The 18,701-nt window shown below is 45.4% G+C and overlaps 2 protein-coding genes and 1 non-coding gene across 4 annotated transcripts in view; 1 reads left to right on the top strand and 2 right to left on the bottom strand.

The window, feature by feature from the left end:
* The window catches only part of PDE6H (phosphodiesterase 6H), a 25,150-nt gene extending 15,007 nt beyond the window's left edge, over window positions 1-10,143 (bottom strand). Inside the window, exon 1 of one of the 2 annotated variants that reach the window (XM_048835409.2) lies at window positions 10,042-10,143. The gene's annotated coding sequence lies outside the window, so the exon portion shown is untranslated. Of the gene's footprint in view, window positions 1-2,346; window positions 2,374-10,041 lie in introns of those variants that run through there. The other variant, XM_048835408.2, reaches the window with a different exon arrangement.
* On the bottom strand, window positions 123-224 carry LOC125630741 (U6 spliceosomal RNA). Its single transcript, XR_007354782.2, has one exon. It is a non-coding gene; the product is annotated as a U6 spliceosomal RNA (small nuclear RNA).
* Window positions 9,486-18,696, top strand: ARHGDIB (Rho GDP dissociation inhibitor beta). The gene is made up of 6 exons (XM_048835375.2): window positions 9,486-9,669; window positions 13,596-13,784; window positions 14,442-14,525; window positions 15,630-15,706; window positions 17,278-17,341; window positions 17,922-18,696. Exons 2-6 carry the CDS (start codon window positions 13,607-13,609, stop codon window positions 18,119-18,121), a joined length of 603 nt encoding a protein of 200 aa, XP_048691332.1. The 5' UTR covers window positions 9,486-9,669; window positions 13,596-13,606; the 3' UTR covers window positions 18,122-18,696.
* Window positions 18,697-18,701: the final 5 nt, after the last annotated feature.

Genomic DNA, 18,701 nt, shown 5'->3' with positions numbered 1-18,701 from the left:
TTCCCCTTTCTTCCAGCTGCCCCCTCCCGCCACTTTCTACCTTTCAGTCTCTTTCTCCCTGCCTGAACCACCCTCTCATTTCACCAACACCCTCTCCCCCAGCCTTGCCCCCTTTGTGTGTTTGATAGGTGGAATGCTTCATGAATTTGCATGTATCCTTGCGCAGGGGCCATGCTAATCTTCTCTGTATCATTCCCATTTTAGTATATGTGCTGCTGAAGCAAGTGGGAGAGGCAGCAGCAGTTGCCCAGGGTTCCTGTGTCTTCCTTCCTCACCTTTGAACTGGGGACTGGAGTTATGCGATTAGCACTTTAGCTGGCTTAAAAGCTGCTTAATTGGGCGTTAAGTCTCCAATCTCTCCCCCCCCCCCCTCCCCCAGGCAGAGCACTCCATCACGTTCCCCTGGGCTCAGGTTCCCACCTGACTGATTCCGTGCCACCCAACCTGGAAAATACCTGCAGTCTCATCCCTCTGAATGAATTTCAGGAACCTACTTCCACAGGAAACCTTCTTCAGTAATATGGGTCAGGAATTACGGAAACCCATGAAGGCCCCTGCTGTGTGCTGTGTGTCTGGACCATTCCATGTGTGTCCCCTCCCATCTTTGCTAAACACATGCTCTGTGACCTTCAGCCTACCACATGTAGTGCTGAGGCATGTTAAACACACACCCATTCCTATCTATACAGAGGCTCTCACACTGTGCACATCTGCGCCCATACCAAGGTATGTATTCACATCTCTGTCACTTTCACTTTCCACATAAACTAGTGTACTAGCAGAGTGAAGTAGTGTAACAATGGGGAAAATATGTTGTAAGTTCCTGTGAGTAGCAATAACTTCAACAGGATTTATGCTTTTAAATGATCCCTCAGGCAGGCTGGGGACTTGTACTTGTATAGCATATATGCATTTATACAATTTCAGTTACTGGGCCAAATTCTCCTGTCAATCCCACTGAAGTTGCTCTACATTTATTTTGCAACTTTCTTCCCACAGAATTCCAAAGTACGTCACTAGCTTACCATAGAGACAGTTTCCAAGAGATACTGTAAATTTCATTGGGGCAGGGGGGATTTCTGCATTTAGAAGGGAGGCTTACTACTCTAGCCTAGGAGCCTAATATAGTCAAATTTCATTGTGTGGGCAAGTCAGGGATGGAAGGGTCAGGGAGGTGTCATCTGATTCATAAAAATCCACAGAATCATCATTTCAGTGGTGTCACCCTTGGTAGCGTCACAGGAGGGACTCACTATCCTCGGCTCCCAGCTCCTGCGCCTCCGGTTGGTAGAAATTTTGATAATATAATGCATCGGAAATAGGGCGAGTTGGGTATCATTCGAAAGCCCTTTCCCCACCCCACCCAAACTCAGTTACCAAACAAGGCAAACCTAGAACAATTATGTAGATATATATTGGAGAAAATGTTTAAAAGGCAAAGTTGTGGTAATTACACTTTAACACCAGGATGCATTGCTTACATAAAAAAAGACTTAAAGCGTTCATTCATCGGAGTCATCATCAGTGTTGTCTCTGTCTAGGGCACCACTGCTAGATGCATTGTCACACTAATCCTCATCCGTTCCACACTCATACATCTCCATAAGTGATAGGCTGATGGCCAAACATTTGCAGGGTGGTGAGCATCTGGTCTTTGCACATGACCATCGATTAGCGGAAGGATTGATTCCAGAGCGTGTGGTATTTCAAACATAACTGGTGTGATCAGTCCATTCTCCAAGATCCATCTATGCCCGATAAAGGAGAGTAGTTTTGGATGCTGTCAAGGTTCCTTCCCCACTCTGAATTCTAGGGTACAGATGTGGGGTCTTGCATGAAAACCTCCTAAGCTTATTTTTACCAGCTTAGGTTAAAACTTCCCCAAGGTATAAACTATTTTACCTTCTGCCCTTGGACTTTTGCTGTCACCACTAAACATCTAACAGGGATATAATTGGGAAAGAGCCCGTTTGGAAACGTCTTTACCCCCAAAATCCTCCCAAATCTTACACCCCCTTTCCTGGGGAAGGTTTGATAAAAATCCTCACCAATTTGCATAGGTGAACACAGACCCAAACCCTTGGATCTTAAGAACAATGAAAAAAGCATTCAGATTCCTAAAAAGAATTTCAATAGAAGAAAAAGTCAAAAGAATCACCTCTGTAAAATCAGGATGGTAAATACCTTACAGGGTAATTAGATTCAAAGCATAGAGAATCCCTCTAGGCAAAACCTTAAGTTACAAAAAGACACAAAAACAGGAATCTACATTCCATTCAGCACAGCTTATTTTCTCAGCCATTTAAAGGAATCAGAATCTAACGCGTATCTAGCTAGATTACTTACTAAATTCTAAGACTCCATTCCTGTTCTATCCCCAGCAAAAGCATAACACAGAGGAAAGAAAGAGAGAGAGAAAGAGAGAGAGAGGCTTTGTTTCTCCTTCCTCCCAGCTTTTGAAAGTATCTTGTCTCCTCATTGGTCATTTTGGTCAGGTGCCAGCGAGGTTATCTTAGCTTCTTAACCCTTTACAGGTGAAAGGGTTTTTCCTCTGGCCAGGAGGGATTTTAAAGGTGTTTACCCTTCCCTTTATATTTATGACAGATGCACTTAATCATCCTGAGGCCATTCCATTGCCTGGTAATTTGCCTTCCTGATAACAGATGAAAATGCATCCTTTGTCAGTGGCATTTTTTCTCTGTTTGTCTGCTTCTTGGAAAACATCCACTTATGTAGCTCAGCAAATGTCACAATGATGGTCTTCAAATACTAAACTTGGCATATGAATGCCTCCAGCTGTTCCAAGCATCTTCAGAGCGAGGAAGGAGTCTTTGGTGGCTGAATCAAATGCCTTCCAGTAAGATAATTTGATGTTTCCAGCCAATTGTCCAGTAGTGTCACATTCGGAAATGGCATGGAAATCTTTCAGGATGGCGTCTTTTAATGGTTCAAATTATAGGATATAGAGCAATTCTGATGGATATAGAGCAATTCTGTTCCCCAGCAGGAGGCACAAAAACAAAATCTTGCTGACGTCTTGGGTAGCATCTCACAGTGAGCACTAAAACATCTGTGTCTTGTGCAAATATCCAAAGTTTAGTAGCATTTGTGGCATTGATAGCATGCAAGATTATATTACTGTCAGCCTCCTCATGGGAACTACAAAGAAACTCCACTGAATAGTGAGAGGCAGCAGCTTGATTATACCATGTGACAACCAAATTCTTCAAGCAATTCTTCACATGCTGGAGTGTTTTTCCTGCAAGATATGCATTTAACTCATCCTTCGTGTGAATATGAGATAGTAGCTATTTCATTGTGGCACTGGAGATGTTCATGGAGTCAGTGAATTTGTATTACACAGGTCCAATAGCGTGGAGGCTCTTCTTTCTGGTAATATTTTTAATTGATTTTTCTGCATACATGTCAAACACTAGGTGGATTTCATCATAGGTCCAGTATTTTCTCCGTGACATCATACTGAAGTATTCAGCCCAATCTCAGCAGGTGTTAACAGGTTCTGGTTTGCCGAGAACTTGTACCTGAGTCATACCATCTATGATTGCTCTGCTGAAAGGCCCCTGCCGACATAATGTGCCGGTTACATTGTCAGTAGGTCCTGGCTTAGGAGGACCATACAAGATGTGCATTAGTTTGCTTTTCACCTGGCACACATGCATTGTTCCATAGCATTCGAACATCAATCATGATACCTTGGAGAACTCGGACTTTCCCAAAGTCTCATGTAGATCAACATCATACTAAGATCTGGACATGACCAGGACATGAGCACCCGCGGAGTTGGCGCCTATGTAACCAGGTATCATGTTCTGAGCATTAGCCGGTAACACAGTACTGTCAATCAAGGGCTACAATGTAACTTGGTGAGGGATGCATGTTTGTCATGCCTGTGTTAAAGTATAATTTTAAAAAGTTGATTTTTCAACATTTTCTTGAATAGTTATCTATATAAATGTTCTAGGTTTGTCATATTTGGTACCACTGCATTCGTGGGAGAAAGGGTCTTTGAATGATGTGCATTTTTGACGACATTGTGCAGTATTATCAACATTTCCACCAACCAGAGGACCTGGAGCTGGGAGCCTGGGGAGGAGGGCAGTGAGTCCCCCTGCCATACTGCCGAGGGTGACACCATTGAAGTTAAGATTTTGTAGCTTTTTATGAATAAATGACAACTGTTTTATCTTTCTGGGGAAGCCTCGGGGTGAGACTTACAACTACTTTGCATCAGCTCTACTGGCATAAGGTTGCTGCAACACAACTGTGAATTCCTCCCAGAAAAGATCAGTCACTTGTACGGCTGGCACAGTTAATGATGTAGGTGCAGGACCAGAGGAAATTATACAGAGTAGAGTGAAGTCTAATTAAATAATAATACTTGTAAAGTTCTATACAAGTGCACATTTATACCCCTCACTCAAACATCTCTACATTAAACATTGTTTGCACTAGGAAAAACATAGGCTTTATAACTTCTCATCATTAAAAAATGCTGGAATCTCTGCTCCAACTTCAATCACCTTGTGTCAGAGCCCATAACTAGAAAATTTCGCCTCAAAGATGAATGTTTGGGAAACTTACAAGCATGTGAAAACAAAAGGTTATGACAGAAATTGGTCTGCAGTGTTAACTAAATCTGGTGGTCACCAGTTGCAACTGGCAGAATATAAAGATCACTTCATCCCTTGCTGAAATGCAGCTACCTCTGGGGTGGAATATATCAAAGGCATTAAACAGCATACAGCAACATTCTGCAAAATTTCAGACACAAAATGAAGAGGACACTATATCCAACTGAACTCAGGACAGCAAAATGTAGTTACCTACAATATGTTGTCTATTGCCTGTTGATTAGAAGTGAATACACTGATTCCAAAAATTAAGAACTCCAGAGACAAACCCTGAATATAAACCACCACACCACTTGGATCCTCTCTTTCTCTCTCTCTTTTATTTTTGGTGAGATTCTGAAATGTATTGATAAGGGTTTGGCCTTCCTGGTTTCAGTGGGAGAGAGAACCCAATGGTCACTGGGAGATCTAACCATCACATGATCCTCTACCCCTTCCATTACAGTCACAGAAATCTCTTCTTCCAAAGAGGGCTAGTCAATACTTAATTATGTTCTAGGGTCTCTCAAAATGATGAGTGGTGTACTGGGGAGAGTTTGATTGATCTTTTACGCTTCCTGCCCTCCTCCACAATTTTAGAGAACAGGGATTGTTGCATGGTGTTTGTACTTTGGGGATGAGACAGATTTGCATGCACTGAAAGGCTAATGTGCAGCTTTAGTGAGATTCAAATGAGTGTTTCCAATTCTGCAGCTAACTAAAGGGGTGGATAGGAAGGCTGCCTCCTCCAAAAAGATAAAGCAGGATGGTGTTAGAAGGAGTGCATGGGTTTACTTCTCAGCTCTTCCAAACATCATGAGAGCCTCCTGAAGATGTTAAAAAGTCTGTGAGATGCGCAGAAGTTCACCCTGACCCGCTGGGAAAAAAACCCTCAAATAGACGGAAGCCCAGGACTGTAGGAGGTTTGGAAGGGGAGTGTTGCTGACTCTCCTGCTTTTATCACAATATTAGGGTTTTATTCCTTAAAGCTCCTGGATTCCTGTGTTGATATGAGAACCTCAGCATTTTTCTTAATTACTAAGTTTCTAGCTTGAAAACATGAACCCTAAAGGCTCCAGTACCAGATGGCAACTAGAAAGAACCCCACATTTATTTTTTATTTTTAAAAACTCTTATGATTTTTAGCCCAATCTCATGATTTTTGCTACTTGACTGATTTTAGATTTTAGAACACTTGGCCTTAGGGGGCAAAGGTCGTGTGGTTTAGGAAGGTGCCTTTAAAGATTTGGCTAAACTAGTAAGAAACGGTCAAACTTCTGGATACTTCTGTGATCCAAACTCAGACTCTGACATTTTGAAGTTTGACCACCCCCTCCTGTTGATGTGTTTAGTATTTCAGGGCTTCTTTATAGTCAAGACAAGTGAGGCACTGAGTGTGTGCCTTCAATGCCGGGAATACCATCAGACATGATATGCCTCATGTCAAACCTGGTCTCTTGGCCCTTGGCCAAAGATAACTAGCATTAAAACCTTTAACTTTTTAAGTTAAGCATCAAACCTAAACGACAATACCTAAACTGACTAAACCAACAACTAGAGGCTCTGTCTAAAGAGCATACAATATGATGGGGGCTAATTTAGCTACAACTAATCAGGAGAAAGATCTTGGAGTCATCGTGGATAGTTCTCTGAAGACGTCCACCCAGTGTGCAGCGACAGTCAAAAAAGCAAATGGGATGTTAGGAATAATTAAAAAAGGGATAGAGAATAAGACAGAGAATATCTTATTGCCCTTATATAATAAATCCATGGTACGCCCACATCTTGAATACTGCGTACAGATGTGGTCCCCTCATCTCAAAAAAAGATATACTGGCCTTAGAAAAGGTTCAGAAAAGGGCATCTAAAATGGTTAGGGGTTTGGAACGGGTCCCATATGAGGAGAGATTAAAGAGGCTAGGACTTTTCAGCTTGGAAAAGAGGAGACTAAGGGGGGATATGATAGAGGTATATAAAATCATGAGTGGTGTGGAGAAAGTGAATAAGGAAAAGTTATTTACTTATTCCCATAATATAAGAACTAGGGGCCACCAAATAAAATGAATGGGCAGCGGGTTTAAAACAAATAAAAGGAAGTTCTTCTTCACTCAGCACACAGTCAACCTGTGGAACTCCTTGCCTGAGGAGGTTGTGAAGGCTAGGACTATAACAGGGTTTAAAAGAGAACTGAATAAATTCATGGGGGTTAAGTCCATTAATGGCTATTAGCCAGGATGTGTAAGGAATGGTGTCCCTAGCCTCTGTTTGTCAGAGCGTGGAGATGAATGGCAGGAGAGAGATCACTTGATCATTACCTGTCAGGTTCACTCCCTCTGGGACACCTGGCATTGGCCACTGTCGGTAGACAGGATACTGGGCTGGATGGACCCTTGGTCTGACACAGTATAGCCATTCTTATGTTCAGGATCTTCTTTCCAGATTTGCTCCTGGTCTGTTGCAGCTGGTGGTTGGAAGGAACTTGTAAGGTGATGAGTCACTCCTGCGCTAGGCTCCAGCCAATCCACAAGCTAGGAACTGGCCATGTGACTTCCAGACCAGGTATATAAGCCTCTCAAAAAGAAAGAGCCTCTCAGTCTGCTCAGTGTCTCTGTAGGGCTTGGAACTCATTTTTGACTGACAGTGAAAAGACTCCCCAAGCCTTAGCCTGTTCTTTCTCCATCCATGCTTTCACTCTAACTCTACCCTGGACTCTTGATTCCAACTCTGACCACTAGGCATGACCCTCCTTATCACAGTTTCTCTCAGAACTGAGGTGATCAGGGTGTGACACACTCTAGAATGTTCAAGAACAGATGGGGGAGGGGTGGGTGTGTGGCCACTGCTAGGTAGGTTCCATTGTCTGAGCTGTACATGACTCCTGCATCCCCAAGGATCTACAAAGGAGCTAAGATTTATCATCTCCCATTTTACAGTTGGGGAAACTGAGACATGGAGCGGTGACATGACTGGCCCGAAGTCACAGGTCACTTCACCTCCCTGTGCCGCTACAGGCTGGCTGAATCCCATTCCAGCATTCTATCCAATAGGCCACATCATACATACTCCTACATCCATGGCTATACACAAACACATTCTTGCACATACAATATCATATGTACATTATACACGCATACCTATAAAACACACAGCTACATGCACCCCTTCCTACATGCACCTGTGCACACTCCTATAGCTATATACACTCATACGTACATCTTGGTATCTACACACACTTGCACACTTAAATACACAAACATGCATATACACACAGATTTGTATGTTTCCCTCCCACCCCAACCCCCCAAAAGCAACAACAAAACTCCATTCACTTAAAGTTGCTCAGGTACATCTCCTTTCCACACAATCATTAAAAATCTCCACCTGTGACATTTACTTTCATAGAATCATAGAGTTGGAAGGGACCTCAGGAGGTCATCTAGTCCAACCCCCTGCTCAAAGCAGGACCAATCCCCAGTTTTTTCCCCAGATCCCTAAGTGGCCCCCTCAAGGATTGAATTTACAACCCTGGGTTTAGCAAGCCAATGGTCAAACCACTAAGCTATCCCTCCCCCATTTCACAACAGCCTCAACTCACATGCTTTTGCATGATCTGTTTACTCACAGGTCCTAATTCTGTTCTGCTACTCCCATGTCAATCTGGAGTAAATCAAAATCAGCGGATTTACTCCAGATTTGCACCAGTGTAACCGAGAGAAGAATTTGGCCCTCAGATTGTGGTTCTACAACCAACATGCTTTCAGTTCCAACACACAGAATCACCCAACACACATCCAATTCTTCACAATCACACTCAAACAATCACACTGAAACAGAAACAATAACTCTAATCTCAGCTGGATGGACTATAAAACCTACCTAGTGGTGCCTACACACCCACCCCTCCCTCATCGATTCTTGAGCATTCTAAGGTGTGTGCCTGTGAACATACCTGGAGGGGTTAGGTCTTTAATGTGTTACTGTATTTGTATCTGGAAAAGTATGAGGTCAGAGGAAAGTTTGGCATCTGAGTGTGACTGTGAGGCATTAGATATGCACTTGGTGAGGAGAAAAGGAGGACTTGTGGCACCTTAGAGACTAACCAATTTATTTGAGCATAAGCTTTCGTGAGCTACAGCTCACTTATGCTCAAATAAATTGGTTAGTCTCTAAGGTGCCACAAGTACTCCTTTTCTTTTTGCAAATACAGACTAACACTTGGTGAGGATGTTCTGTGTGATTGTGAGGCATTAGATGTGCACTTGGTGAGGATGTTCTGTGTTGGAAGAGAAAGAATCTCTATTGACATTTCAAAGAGGAAATGGTTTTAAAACTGCTACATGTCTGAAAAGCAGGCTCTAAAGAGCGTGAAAAGCACATAGAAAATCAAAGTTTCTCCTTCTCGAGGTTGTTGGTGTTTGAGGATAATTGATTCCTGTGAGTTACCATGCTTAATTTAGGGATTCACACCCTGCTTTAAGTGGAAAACTAAACACACCTTAAATTTGGGGAAGATGGGGGTGCCTCTGTAATGCACACCTATATCTACACCCTCTCCCCCCCCCACACACACACACCAGGAATAACCCTGTTGAAATCAGTGGAGCTACACCAGCGGAAAACGAATGCGAGAGAAGAATCAGGACTGCAGTACACGCACCCACATCTGAGCACAAATGCATGCAACAATATATTCCCATATCCACACAGACTTTCAGGCACGGACAAAGAGGTACGGTACACAGTAATATACAAAACACCCACAGCCAAACCCATGCAAGCACACAGTGACATACACACACACACACACACAGGCTGTTTGTGGGAAAGGATGCTACTCAGACCCCGTTGATCAAGATGTAGGAGGATCCAGATAAAGTGAGCACTGCAGCATGAGCAGTGACTCTGCAGCTAGCTCAGGGCTTCCTCTTCAAGTGTGGGCGCTTTCCCCCCCCCCTTCAACTTCCTTCCTGCTCTAACGGCCAAAGCTCAAAACTGAGCGCAGAGAGCAGAGAGGGTCCCCGGACGCAGACGCCAGCCAGTGAGTATAAATGCAGATAACTCGGGGGAGGGGGAGCTGGAAAAGAGCCTTCTCACTCTGCTACCACAGTTTGAGCCTGTTCCCTGTGGCGGAGGGAGGATTGATTTGCACAGCTTGACAATAGGGAAGGGTCTGAAATGCAAAGAGGACGGTCCTGGCTGCATCAGAAAAGGGAAGTTAGACAGCAGTGAGGGGAAAGGGGAGATGACTGGGCAGCCGGAGTTCAGCTCTGCACTGCGCTGTCAGTGAGCCTGGGAAATGCTCGTGAAGGGTTCGAGGGGGCTGGGAGTTGTCTCCTGCCCAGGCTCTCTTGGTAAATAACGCTATGCTTTGCTTTCTCAAGAGGCCTGCTCAGGCAGGGGGGTATTTTACCTTTCATCCCTGAAGGGTGGGGCTGGGAGAGGAAGTAGTTTACCCTGCATCATGGAAAATTCCATTGCATTCCCTCTGCCAAATCCTCATGGTTGCGTAGATAAGCCCTATATTTGGGGGTTACGTTGTACGTGAGTTTGATGCTCTTAAGAAGCACTGGTAAAATGGCTGATGCCCCCTATTTATGCCCAGGGCAGATACCATACATCACAGGGAGTGGCAGTAAGGTCTTTCTCTGCCTGCTGCCTCCTGTCAGCATGCCTCCCTCTGACCTACAGCGAGCACGTCTGAAGCTTCAACCTCCCCTGCCCGTTCAGCCCTGGGACTCTGCCAGAGTGGGTGGCTGGCACCAATGATTATGGTGTTTTTGCTCTTTGCCTTTTGAAGCTGTCACTTTCTGGCAGGGGCTCCCTAATTCTGGCCCATTGTTTCTCCCCCATGGCCAGAGATGAGCCCCCGGGCCTCACAGACACAATTTGAATTCTAGTGCGTGAAGAGAGGGAGGTCTCGAGGGGCAGGGCAGGGGCACAGGGAGGGCTGAAGAATCTGTGGGAGTGGGTAGGGAAAGAGAAAGCATTCGTGATAGGAAACAAATCTTTAATTTCTTTCCAAAAGTGTTTTAAGGGTTAATTTTATTTTTTCATTGTAAAAGTGGCCATTTAGTATGTAGACAATATATCAGAAGAGCCCCAGGGGCATCGCCCTTCCTGTTGGGCCAGTGAGGCAAACCACACCCGTGTGCACTAACAAACAAGGTGGAGGAAACTGAGGTGTCCAGGAGAAGCTCTGATGTGTTCCATTTTGTAGATGACAGTAGTGAGTGAGGACACATATGCACAGAAGGCCCATCCTTTCCCACTGAAGTTAATGGGAGTTTTGTACAAAGCAGGATTGGGTTCTTGAACCCTAGAAGTAAAACTCAGGCGTGGGTCTGACCTACTCCATGTAGTAGGGATCAGCAGCGTAGGCATACGAATGAGCCAGGAGGGGACTAGCCAGAGCCCTATCCCTTTGGCTCACTCAGGTAATCAGGTAGTCTTCCATTCCAGCTTGCCCAGTGAGTTGCTAAGATCTCTGGGAGGTTTAGGGCACCCAAAGGAATTCCTGAGAAGGGGAGTCCTCTGCACTAGTTCTGATGGAAAAGTTCCTCAGCCCTGGGCAAAGCAGGAGGAAGATCTTAGGGAAGGGGAGTAATCAGAAATTCCAGGACAAAATCTCTATTCTCCACCTCCCAAGATGGTGCAGGGAATGATCAACAGTTTCAGGGCTTCATCCTGCATTATTCATGCTGAAGCTGGGGGATCAATCAGATTTTTTCCCATAGGGTCCTGGGACAGGCCTGGATTTCCTCTTTCATGAGGACAATCTCAGGTTCTTTTGCCATGGAATGCAGACTCCCTGAACCAATTTTTCAGTTGGTGTAAATCAGTGCAGTTGCAATGAATCACCAATTGGAAGATCTGAGCTTTCTCCTCATCCGTAGGGCTGTCTCAGATTTCCTTTTCTCACCACTGACTTCTCCACATTAGTGCCAGACTCACTGAAGGATTTAATTGTAATGCAGTTTCATAGAATATGTATCATCCATTGGAAGGCATGACCAAATCTGTCTGTTCCTTGGCTCGTTAGTCAGTCTATGTATCTATCACCTTTACGCCACCAAAGGCATCTGCTAACATGCTCCTCCTGGAGTTTTTCCATCAGTCTCACCAGGACTGGGATAGTGTCTGAAGCTGCCAAGCTGGGTGTGACTCAGCCTTGCACAGTTCTATTCACAAACTCATCCCGGGAGAGTCATTTTAATTTAATTTAAGTTTTTTTGATGACCAAGTGAAATATGTCATTATCATCAACATATCCATTGTGTGAGTGGGCAAACACTAGGGTTACCTACCTAGAGAGAAGAATTAGAGGGAAATTGATTGAGAAATTTAAAATAACTAAGGGTAAAGTGGAAGTGTATCAATTCCCCCTTTTCATACTGTCCCATGACACAAGAATGAACGGTCAGTCACTAAAATGAATGTCCACTATATATAGAACAAATCAAACAAAACTGTCACACAGCAAAGAATGATTTGGTTGATGTGCAGTATCCACCATTGGCTATGGCATTGTGGCTGGGGTTTTTTAAACCTTTCTCAGAAGCATCAAAAATTGGCCACTACCATATACCAGACTAGATGGACCAGTCATCTGATTCATTAAGGCAGAACCTACAGTCCTATCTACTCAACCGCTCAACCTTTCCTTCCTTATTCTGGCCATTTATCCCCTACTCTACTTCATTCTCTCCTTTTGGCCATCCATTCTCCATCCATCCACCTATCTCCTCATCCTCCCTCCGCTTTTTCTGTCTCTCTTTACTTCTTTCTGTGCAGCCACCAGAGCAGGTTCATTCTTCCAACTGGTGACCTCAGTGCAGCTGCACTGATTTATACCAACTGCAGAAGTGGCTCTGGAAGTCTGGGATAATCCCAGGATTCCGTGGGGAAAGAACCCGCCGTTGTCTTCATGGAAGAGGAAGTCCATTGAGCAGCTCCTGTCTAAGCCCGCGCTGAGACCACTGCTCATTGACTTTAGTTCTCACTTCCTCTCACTTCGGAGATGTCTTATGGTTGAAATGCTACTGCTCAGAGCAGGTCTGCAGCTGGGGCAAGTATTGTCATAGGAACAGACCACACATTTCCTTCCTACACAGGAAGTGGACCCTGTCATTGCATGAAGTGAGCTATTTTCAAGGGTGTGCAGCAGAGAAAGTCTGGGGCATGTGCAGCTGTATTTAGTAGGATTCATTTTCTTGAGCAAAGAGGGTTTATTTAATCTGTTCAGTTAAGAGAGTCATTATCAGGTATTTTACCTTTTTGTAAATTCTGCGTTTCTAAGTGTTATTTATAGCCCATTAGAAGCAGGAAAATTAAACCTTTTCCTTAATGACTTTTATTTCCCTCCATGCTTCTATATGTGACAGTCGCTTTTAATGTGAACTCATTGATCAGTGCTGAGGCTGCTTGCCCAAGTTATTGTAGTCCTGTGCTAGGGTTGCACAAGGTGGCTTGTTGCAAATTGCCATTGGTTCAGTCTAAGTTGTTTTCCTCACTCCTGGAGGCCCCACAAAGAGCAGGGGAGCGGGGGGCGGAACAAGAAAGAAAGACAAGGGGGGAAGCATGTCTAACTGAAAATACAAAAACAGCAACAACAGACTAATTCAACCCTCAAGCATCAGATTTCTGAGCATTTTGCTTTGGCATTAGGTTACGACGTTGAATGTGGTGCTGATGCAAGGCAGCAGTGCTCGGACAATTTGTATAGTGGAGGTGCTGAGAGCCACTGAACCAAACTGTGAACCCTGTATATGATAGACACCACTTCAAGCCACTGGGTGCTGCAGCACCGTGAGCACCCCTAGTTCCAGTAGCTATGGTGCCAGGTGTCTGACTGACAACCCTGGAGACTGAGTTGCTTTCTCCAGAGAACAAATACCCCCCCACACCCCCCCCGGCTGTACCCACCTGCTTTGTTCTGCCACTGACTGGCTGTATTGCCCTCCTCAGGCCAAGAGACCATGACTGAGAAAACCCCAGACCTACATGTAGAGGAAGAGGAGGAGGATGTGGATGGCAAAATCAACTACAAGCCCCCACCCCAGAAATCGCTTCAGGAGCTGCAGGAGCTGGACAAGGATGATGAAAGCCTCGCTAAGTACAAGAAATCCCTGCTGGGAGATGGGCCTGTGGTGGCAGGTATGGATCTCTGATGGAAAAGGCTCACAGAGAAATATAGTGTGTGTCCAATCCTGGTTGTGGGAGGACACAATGGTGGAATGCATTGTGGGGAAGGATTGAGGTTGTCCCCAATGGGGAGGGTACAGTACATATATGCATTGCTCTTGCTGGGGTATGGGAGCAAGCTACCAGATATGTGCCTGACTGGGGTGGGTGGACTCAATTGGAGATAGGGTCTGTAGTGTCAGGTCTGTGGCTAGGGATGTCTGGGATGGGGCGAAGGCTTGTGGAGGCATGAATGCATGCCTGAGAGAGTTTCTACTGAGAAAGAGCTTTGTGGTCTCAGGTATGTGCCTAAGGGGGAATCCTGCCTGGACGGACCCAAGGTGGCAGCTATGCCCGGGTTAGTTCTTTCTGGGGCAGCGTCATGTGGTGGAAGGTATGTTCCTGACAGTCTCTTCTAGAGGGGTAGTGGGATGTGGCTTATGGAATGGTTCCCATTGGGCAAGGTGCATTGTTCTGTCTTCCTAAGAGGACCCAGTCATTATTCCACGTTAGATAACAGAGCGTTCTTTAGACAGGGAGATGAGGAAGGGACCCTGGATTCCTTAATTCCTCTCCCTCCCTCCACTTTGATTTTACAAGCCAATTGGCCTCCTCTTTCCAATCCTACAGACCCAACAGCTCCCAACGTGGTAGTCACACGGCTCACCCTGGTATGTGATACTGCTCCAGGATCAATCACCATGGACCTTACGGGTAGGTGAAGACTTCTTTCTTTGTCACATATGGGAATGATCAGAGGTCCAGCCCAAATTTCAAGTCTAAGGATAATTCCAGAGCCCTGTTTCCCATTTGAAGTTGGTGCTGTGGAAAGTGAGGTAAACCCTAGGGGAATATTCCCTATGGAGATCTCGGGCCTAGTTTCTTATTTAAAGTACAATTACAGTAAAAAGAAGGTTAGAAGTAATAAAGACATATGTCTGTGGTCTCCATCTTCAACTCCTCTGCAGAAGATCTTGGAAATCTCTAAGAATTGCAGGTCTTATAGTTCTTTGTACAAAGGGAAAGGCGTGTGCTCTGGTTTCTGCCCAGCTAGCTCCTAACAGCACAAGATATAGGTACATGTTAGAGTAACAGGCCATTTTGAAACTGGAGTATCAAGCAACCTTGCACTTCCGGCTTCAGGGGACATGGTGAGAGAGTCATGCTTCACCTTATATGGGCTTCTTATCAGAGAGAGGAAGTCAGGACTGGCAAGGCATTGATACTTCCTGTTCAACTGAAATCCCCAGCATGCACGCATGCACAGCATTGCAAAGCCATTTATCTTCACACACTGTGCAGCCCATCTGAGTTTCCAGCCGAGACACTCCCCGCCTCCACTCCCTCTCACTAGAACCAGGGACTCCACATGAGCGAAACAGCTAACATGTGGTGCATAGAGGGCCATGCTACGCACCTGGTTCACTGGAGTAACAGGAGGGCAAAACACATCTGCACACACGTGTGTGCCTCTCATTTGTGTATCTGCACACACACACACACATGCCTCTTGTGAATGCATGTGCACACACACACACAAGTGTGCACATGAATATATATACACAAGCATGCTCTATTTTTGTGTATGAAGAGGAGCACATATGTCTATGCATGCATATACCTGCATACACACTTGGATATGCACGCACCTGTATGTATGCACATTCATAAAGAAGCTTGCATATACACACACCTGCATGCACATTTCCCAGGTGCGCTATAGGAAAAACCGATGAAAGGGCACATCCATTCCCTGGAAGAGTCTGGTTTCTTCTCTTTGTGGCAGTACTATCTATCTGTTTGATTCTCTCTCTACAGGGGACGTTGCGGCACTGAAGAAAGAGACATTTGTACTAAAGGAAGGAGTTGAATATAGAGTTAAGATCCACTTCAAAGTGAGTCACTTTCTCTCTGGTCCCTTCCCATAGGTTGCTCAGTGCACACTCCAGTCACCAGCCAGTCATCACAGATAACCAGAGCTGAGCAAAATGTTGGAAATGATGCTCTGAACCATGTAAAACTCCAGTGATTTGGGGTATTGTTACAAATCACCTTGGACCACATGCACCTAAAGATTTGCTAACCTTTGTAAGCCTGTTGTGTGAACCTGATGAAACTAAGGTGGTGAACTGGAGGTTGCATGGAAACCAGTCAAAATTCATGCTTGGAAATGGTTCATACATGTCATTATGTGAAACTCAGTAGCCGTGACTGAGTTTTGCTTTCAGTTTTTGGGACTCAAAGCAAAATTTGATTCCATACAAACCAAAGCTGGAAAAAAAAGCTTCCAATGAAGCCCTGTGAAGCTGATCTGCTGAGAGTTGCTGGGCTTCCCAAACACCTAGAGGTGGGTAAAATAGTTGCAGCACAAGACAAAATACACAGAATCTGAGATTTTCTGCATTGTGTTATGCCCTCCCAAATGGCTTCACATTGCCAAAAATTTCAACAGAGTTTCATGCCATTTCCACCTGCTTCCTTTTGAAAATGGGGTGCATTCAAAGAGCAAGGTGCCATGCAAAGCAGACACGTTCATCTTTACAAGTTTTTGTTAAAAAAGTAGCTGCATTTTGCAGAAAAGCAAAATTTGAGAGATGTTCAACCTCCTGAACTGAAAAAGTGAAAATGTTAATGTGGACAAATTTTCCACCATTTCCATGCAGCTCTACTGCACACAGGCCTAGAGATAATGACACCCCAAGAGTTACACCCCAGTCTTCTTTTTGCTAGGAAATGTTTCCCTAAATTTCCCACCCTTGCTGATGGGATAAGGCTATGGCCAGACTAGTTATCTTAACTCTCTCCCTGGCTCCCAGGGCTGGCCAGGATTGGGATCACTGTAGGCACAGCAAACTGAACCCTGGGATGTGAAGCAGCATGTTGTGTTGTTTTCGGATTTAATAATGCTTCAGTGAGGCACTGTGTCCACAATAAATAATAAATAAACTGTGTCCACTGCAGCCCTTGAGGTGAGGGAGTGAGCTCAGTTAGTCTTACCCTAGACTTTCCCCATCTCTTTGTGCAGAATGCATGACTCCAGTCAGCTGGTTCTGGGGTTTAACATGGGAATGCTCAGCTGTGAACCTTGTGCTTTTCCTGCATTCAGCCTTCCCCCAATTGTCTCTGCAGAGCCTCTTGAGAGACTGGTTAACTCGCCCCACCAAACCACCTTGGGGGCTTGGGCAAGGAGAGGAAGAACTCTGATGCACATTAGAGAAACAGAAGTATCCAGGTTGTGTGAAAACTCATCTCTGGCTACTGAGAACTGCCAGGGCTTCCCTCAGCAATGTCTGCGCCATGTTGGGCCCTGAGGCCTGTCCCGCCCTGTCCAGCACAGGGAAGGAGGAGAGTAGTGGCGGGGGGAGCTGGTACAGGAATGTCTGTGTGTGGTTGAGGGGAGGAGAGCAGGAGAGATTGCACTGAGACCCTCCTCATTAGACTCATCTCTGATCACTTCCTCTTGCAGGTAAATAGGGACATTGTGTCCGGACTGAAATATGTGCAGCACACCTACCGGACGGGGGTGAAGGGTGAGTAAGAGAGAACCCCCTCTCCTCCCAAACACACCAACACCCCCATGCACTCCCAACCCTGCACACAAATTCTCCCAGGCTATAGAGATATCCCTCAGATCAAAGAGCCCCTTCCAAAGGCTCTCATCCTACACTGAGCCTTCCCCTGACACAGGCAGCCATGTGTACACCACTCATCACACAGGTTTCCATTATATACAGATCCTGCCCAAGCCACCCTCTCAGAATTTCCCATTCCATACAGAGCCTTCAAACAGACACAGGCAAAAACAGCCTGTTCTGTGCTACCCCACAGAGCTTCTAACCGTATAAAGGGCCCTCTTCCTTTCGTACACACACAGCCCTTCTCAGGCTATCCCGAGGGAGATCCTCATTCCATACATAGATTCTATATATAGACTCTGCAAAAAAATCTCGCATCATTTCATTCAGTGAGTCTGTCTGCCCCCTGCCTCTGCCCTCTCCCGCTCATGCCTGCCTCAGTTCCTGTGTGATCCATACTCGGGAACCCAGCTTTTCCTCTCCTTGTTTACTTCCCTCCTCATGGACTTTTCCCTTGTGGATTGTTTACTCCTAGTGGATAAAGCTACGTTCATGGTTGGCAGCTATGGGCCACGGCCGGAGGAGTACGAATTCCTGACACCTATTGAGGAAACACCCAAGGGCATACTGGCTCGGGGCACCTATCATAACAAGTCCTTCTTCACTGATGATGACAAGCATGACCATCTCACCTGGGAGTGGAATCTGTCCATTAAGAAGGAGTGGACAGAGTGAGCTCACTCAAGCTGCCTTCTCTCTCCTTCCCCTGCCTGCTGCACTAGTCACCAGGAGTGCCACGCCCTGGACCCGCACACCATGCTGCCCCCCACAAAAGGGTTCCAGAACCCTCCTAACCCTTGTTCCTTCCTGCCACAGGAGATTCTGTTAAAAGCAGGTCTTTGCACAGGCCCATGGACAGCCTCTGCATTTCCCGCTGCTATATTGAAAATAACCCACCTAGAGCTGTCGTGACATATGAGGGGCTAAATTGGGAAGAATCCCTCTCCCTTCTGGTCCCTTTTTTGCTCCAAATCAGGTCTCTGAAGTGCCTTTTTGAGGGAACACAATCATCTTGCCAGCTCTACAACTCTCATGGCAGGGCGAATTGCCCCCCTAAATGGTCCTCCACGGTGTTATTTCTGCCTTGTGCTCACTGTAAATGGCTGTTCCCATTATGGTCTTCTTATCCTGGTGTGGTGCCCAAATCATAGTCCTGCCTTTGAAGACAAAAGCAGTCAAGGAGACTCAATTAGCTGCCATGACTTGTAAAGACACCAGTGTCCCAAGAATAAAGTCAGTTTCTTTCTTCCCTTCT

Source organism: Caretta caretta, chromosome 1 (genome assembly GCF_965140235.1).
Source record: "Caretta caretta isolate rCarCar2 chromosome 1, rCarCar1.hap1, whole genome shotgun sequence".
Taxonomy (NCBI): domain Eukaryota; kingdom Metazoa; phylum Chordata; order Testudines; family Cheloniidae; genus Caretta; species Caretta caretta.
Note: the sequence above shows the minus strand (reverse complement) of the source record. Positions and strands in the feature narration are given on the sequence as shown.

Excerpts from the sequence above, each read along its gene's own strand:
- ARHGDIB (XM_048835375.2), top strand. The coding sequence starts at position 13,607 with ATGACTGAGAAAACCCCAGACCTACATGTAGAGGAAGAGGAGGAGGAT. Across the intron at positions 14,526-15,629 it reads AATCACCATGGACCTTACGG|GGGACGTTGCGGCACTGAAG; the intron begins GTAGGTGAAGAC and ends CTCTCTCTACAG. Across the intron at positions 17,342-17,921 it reads CTACCGGACGGGGGTGAAGG|TGGATAAAGCTACGTTCATG; the intron begins GTGAGTAAGAGA and ends GTTTACTCCTAG.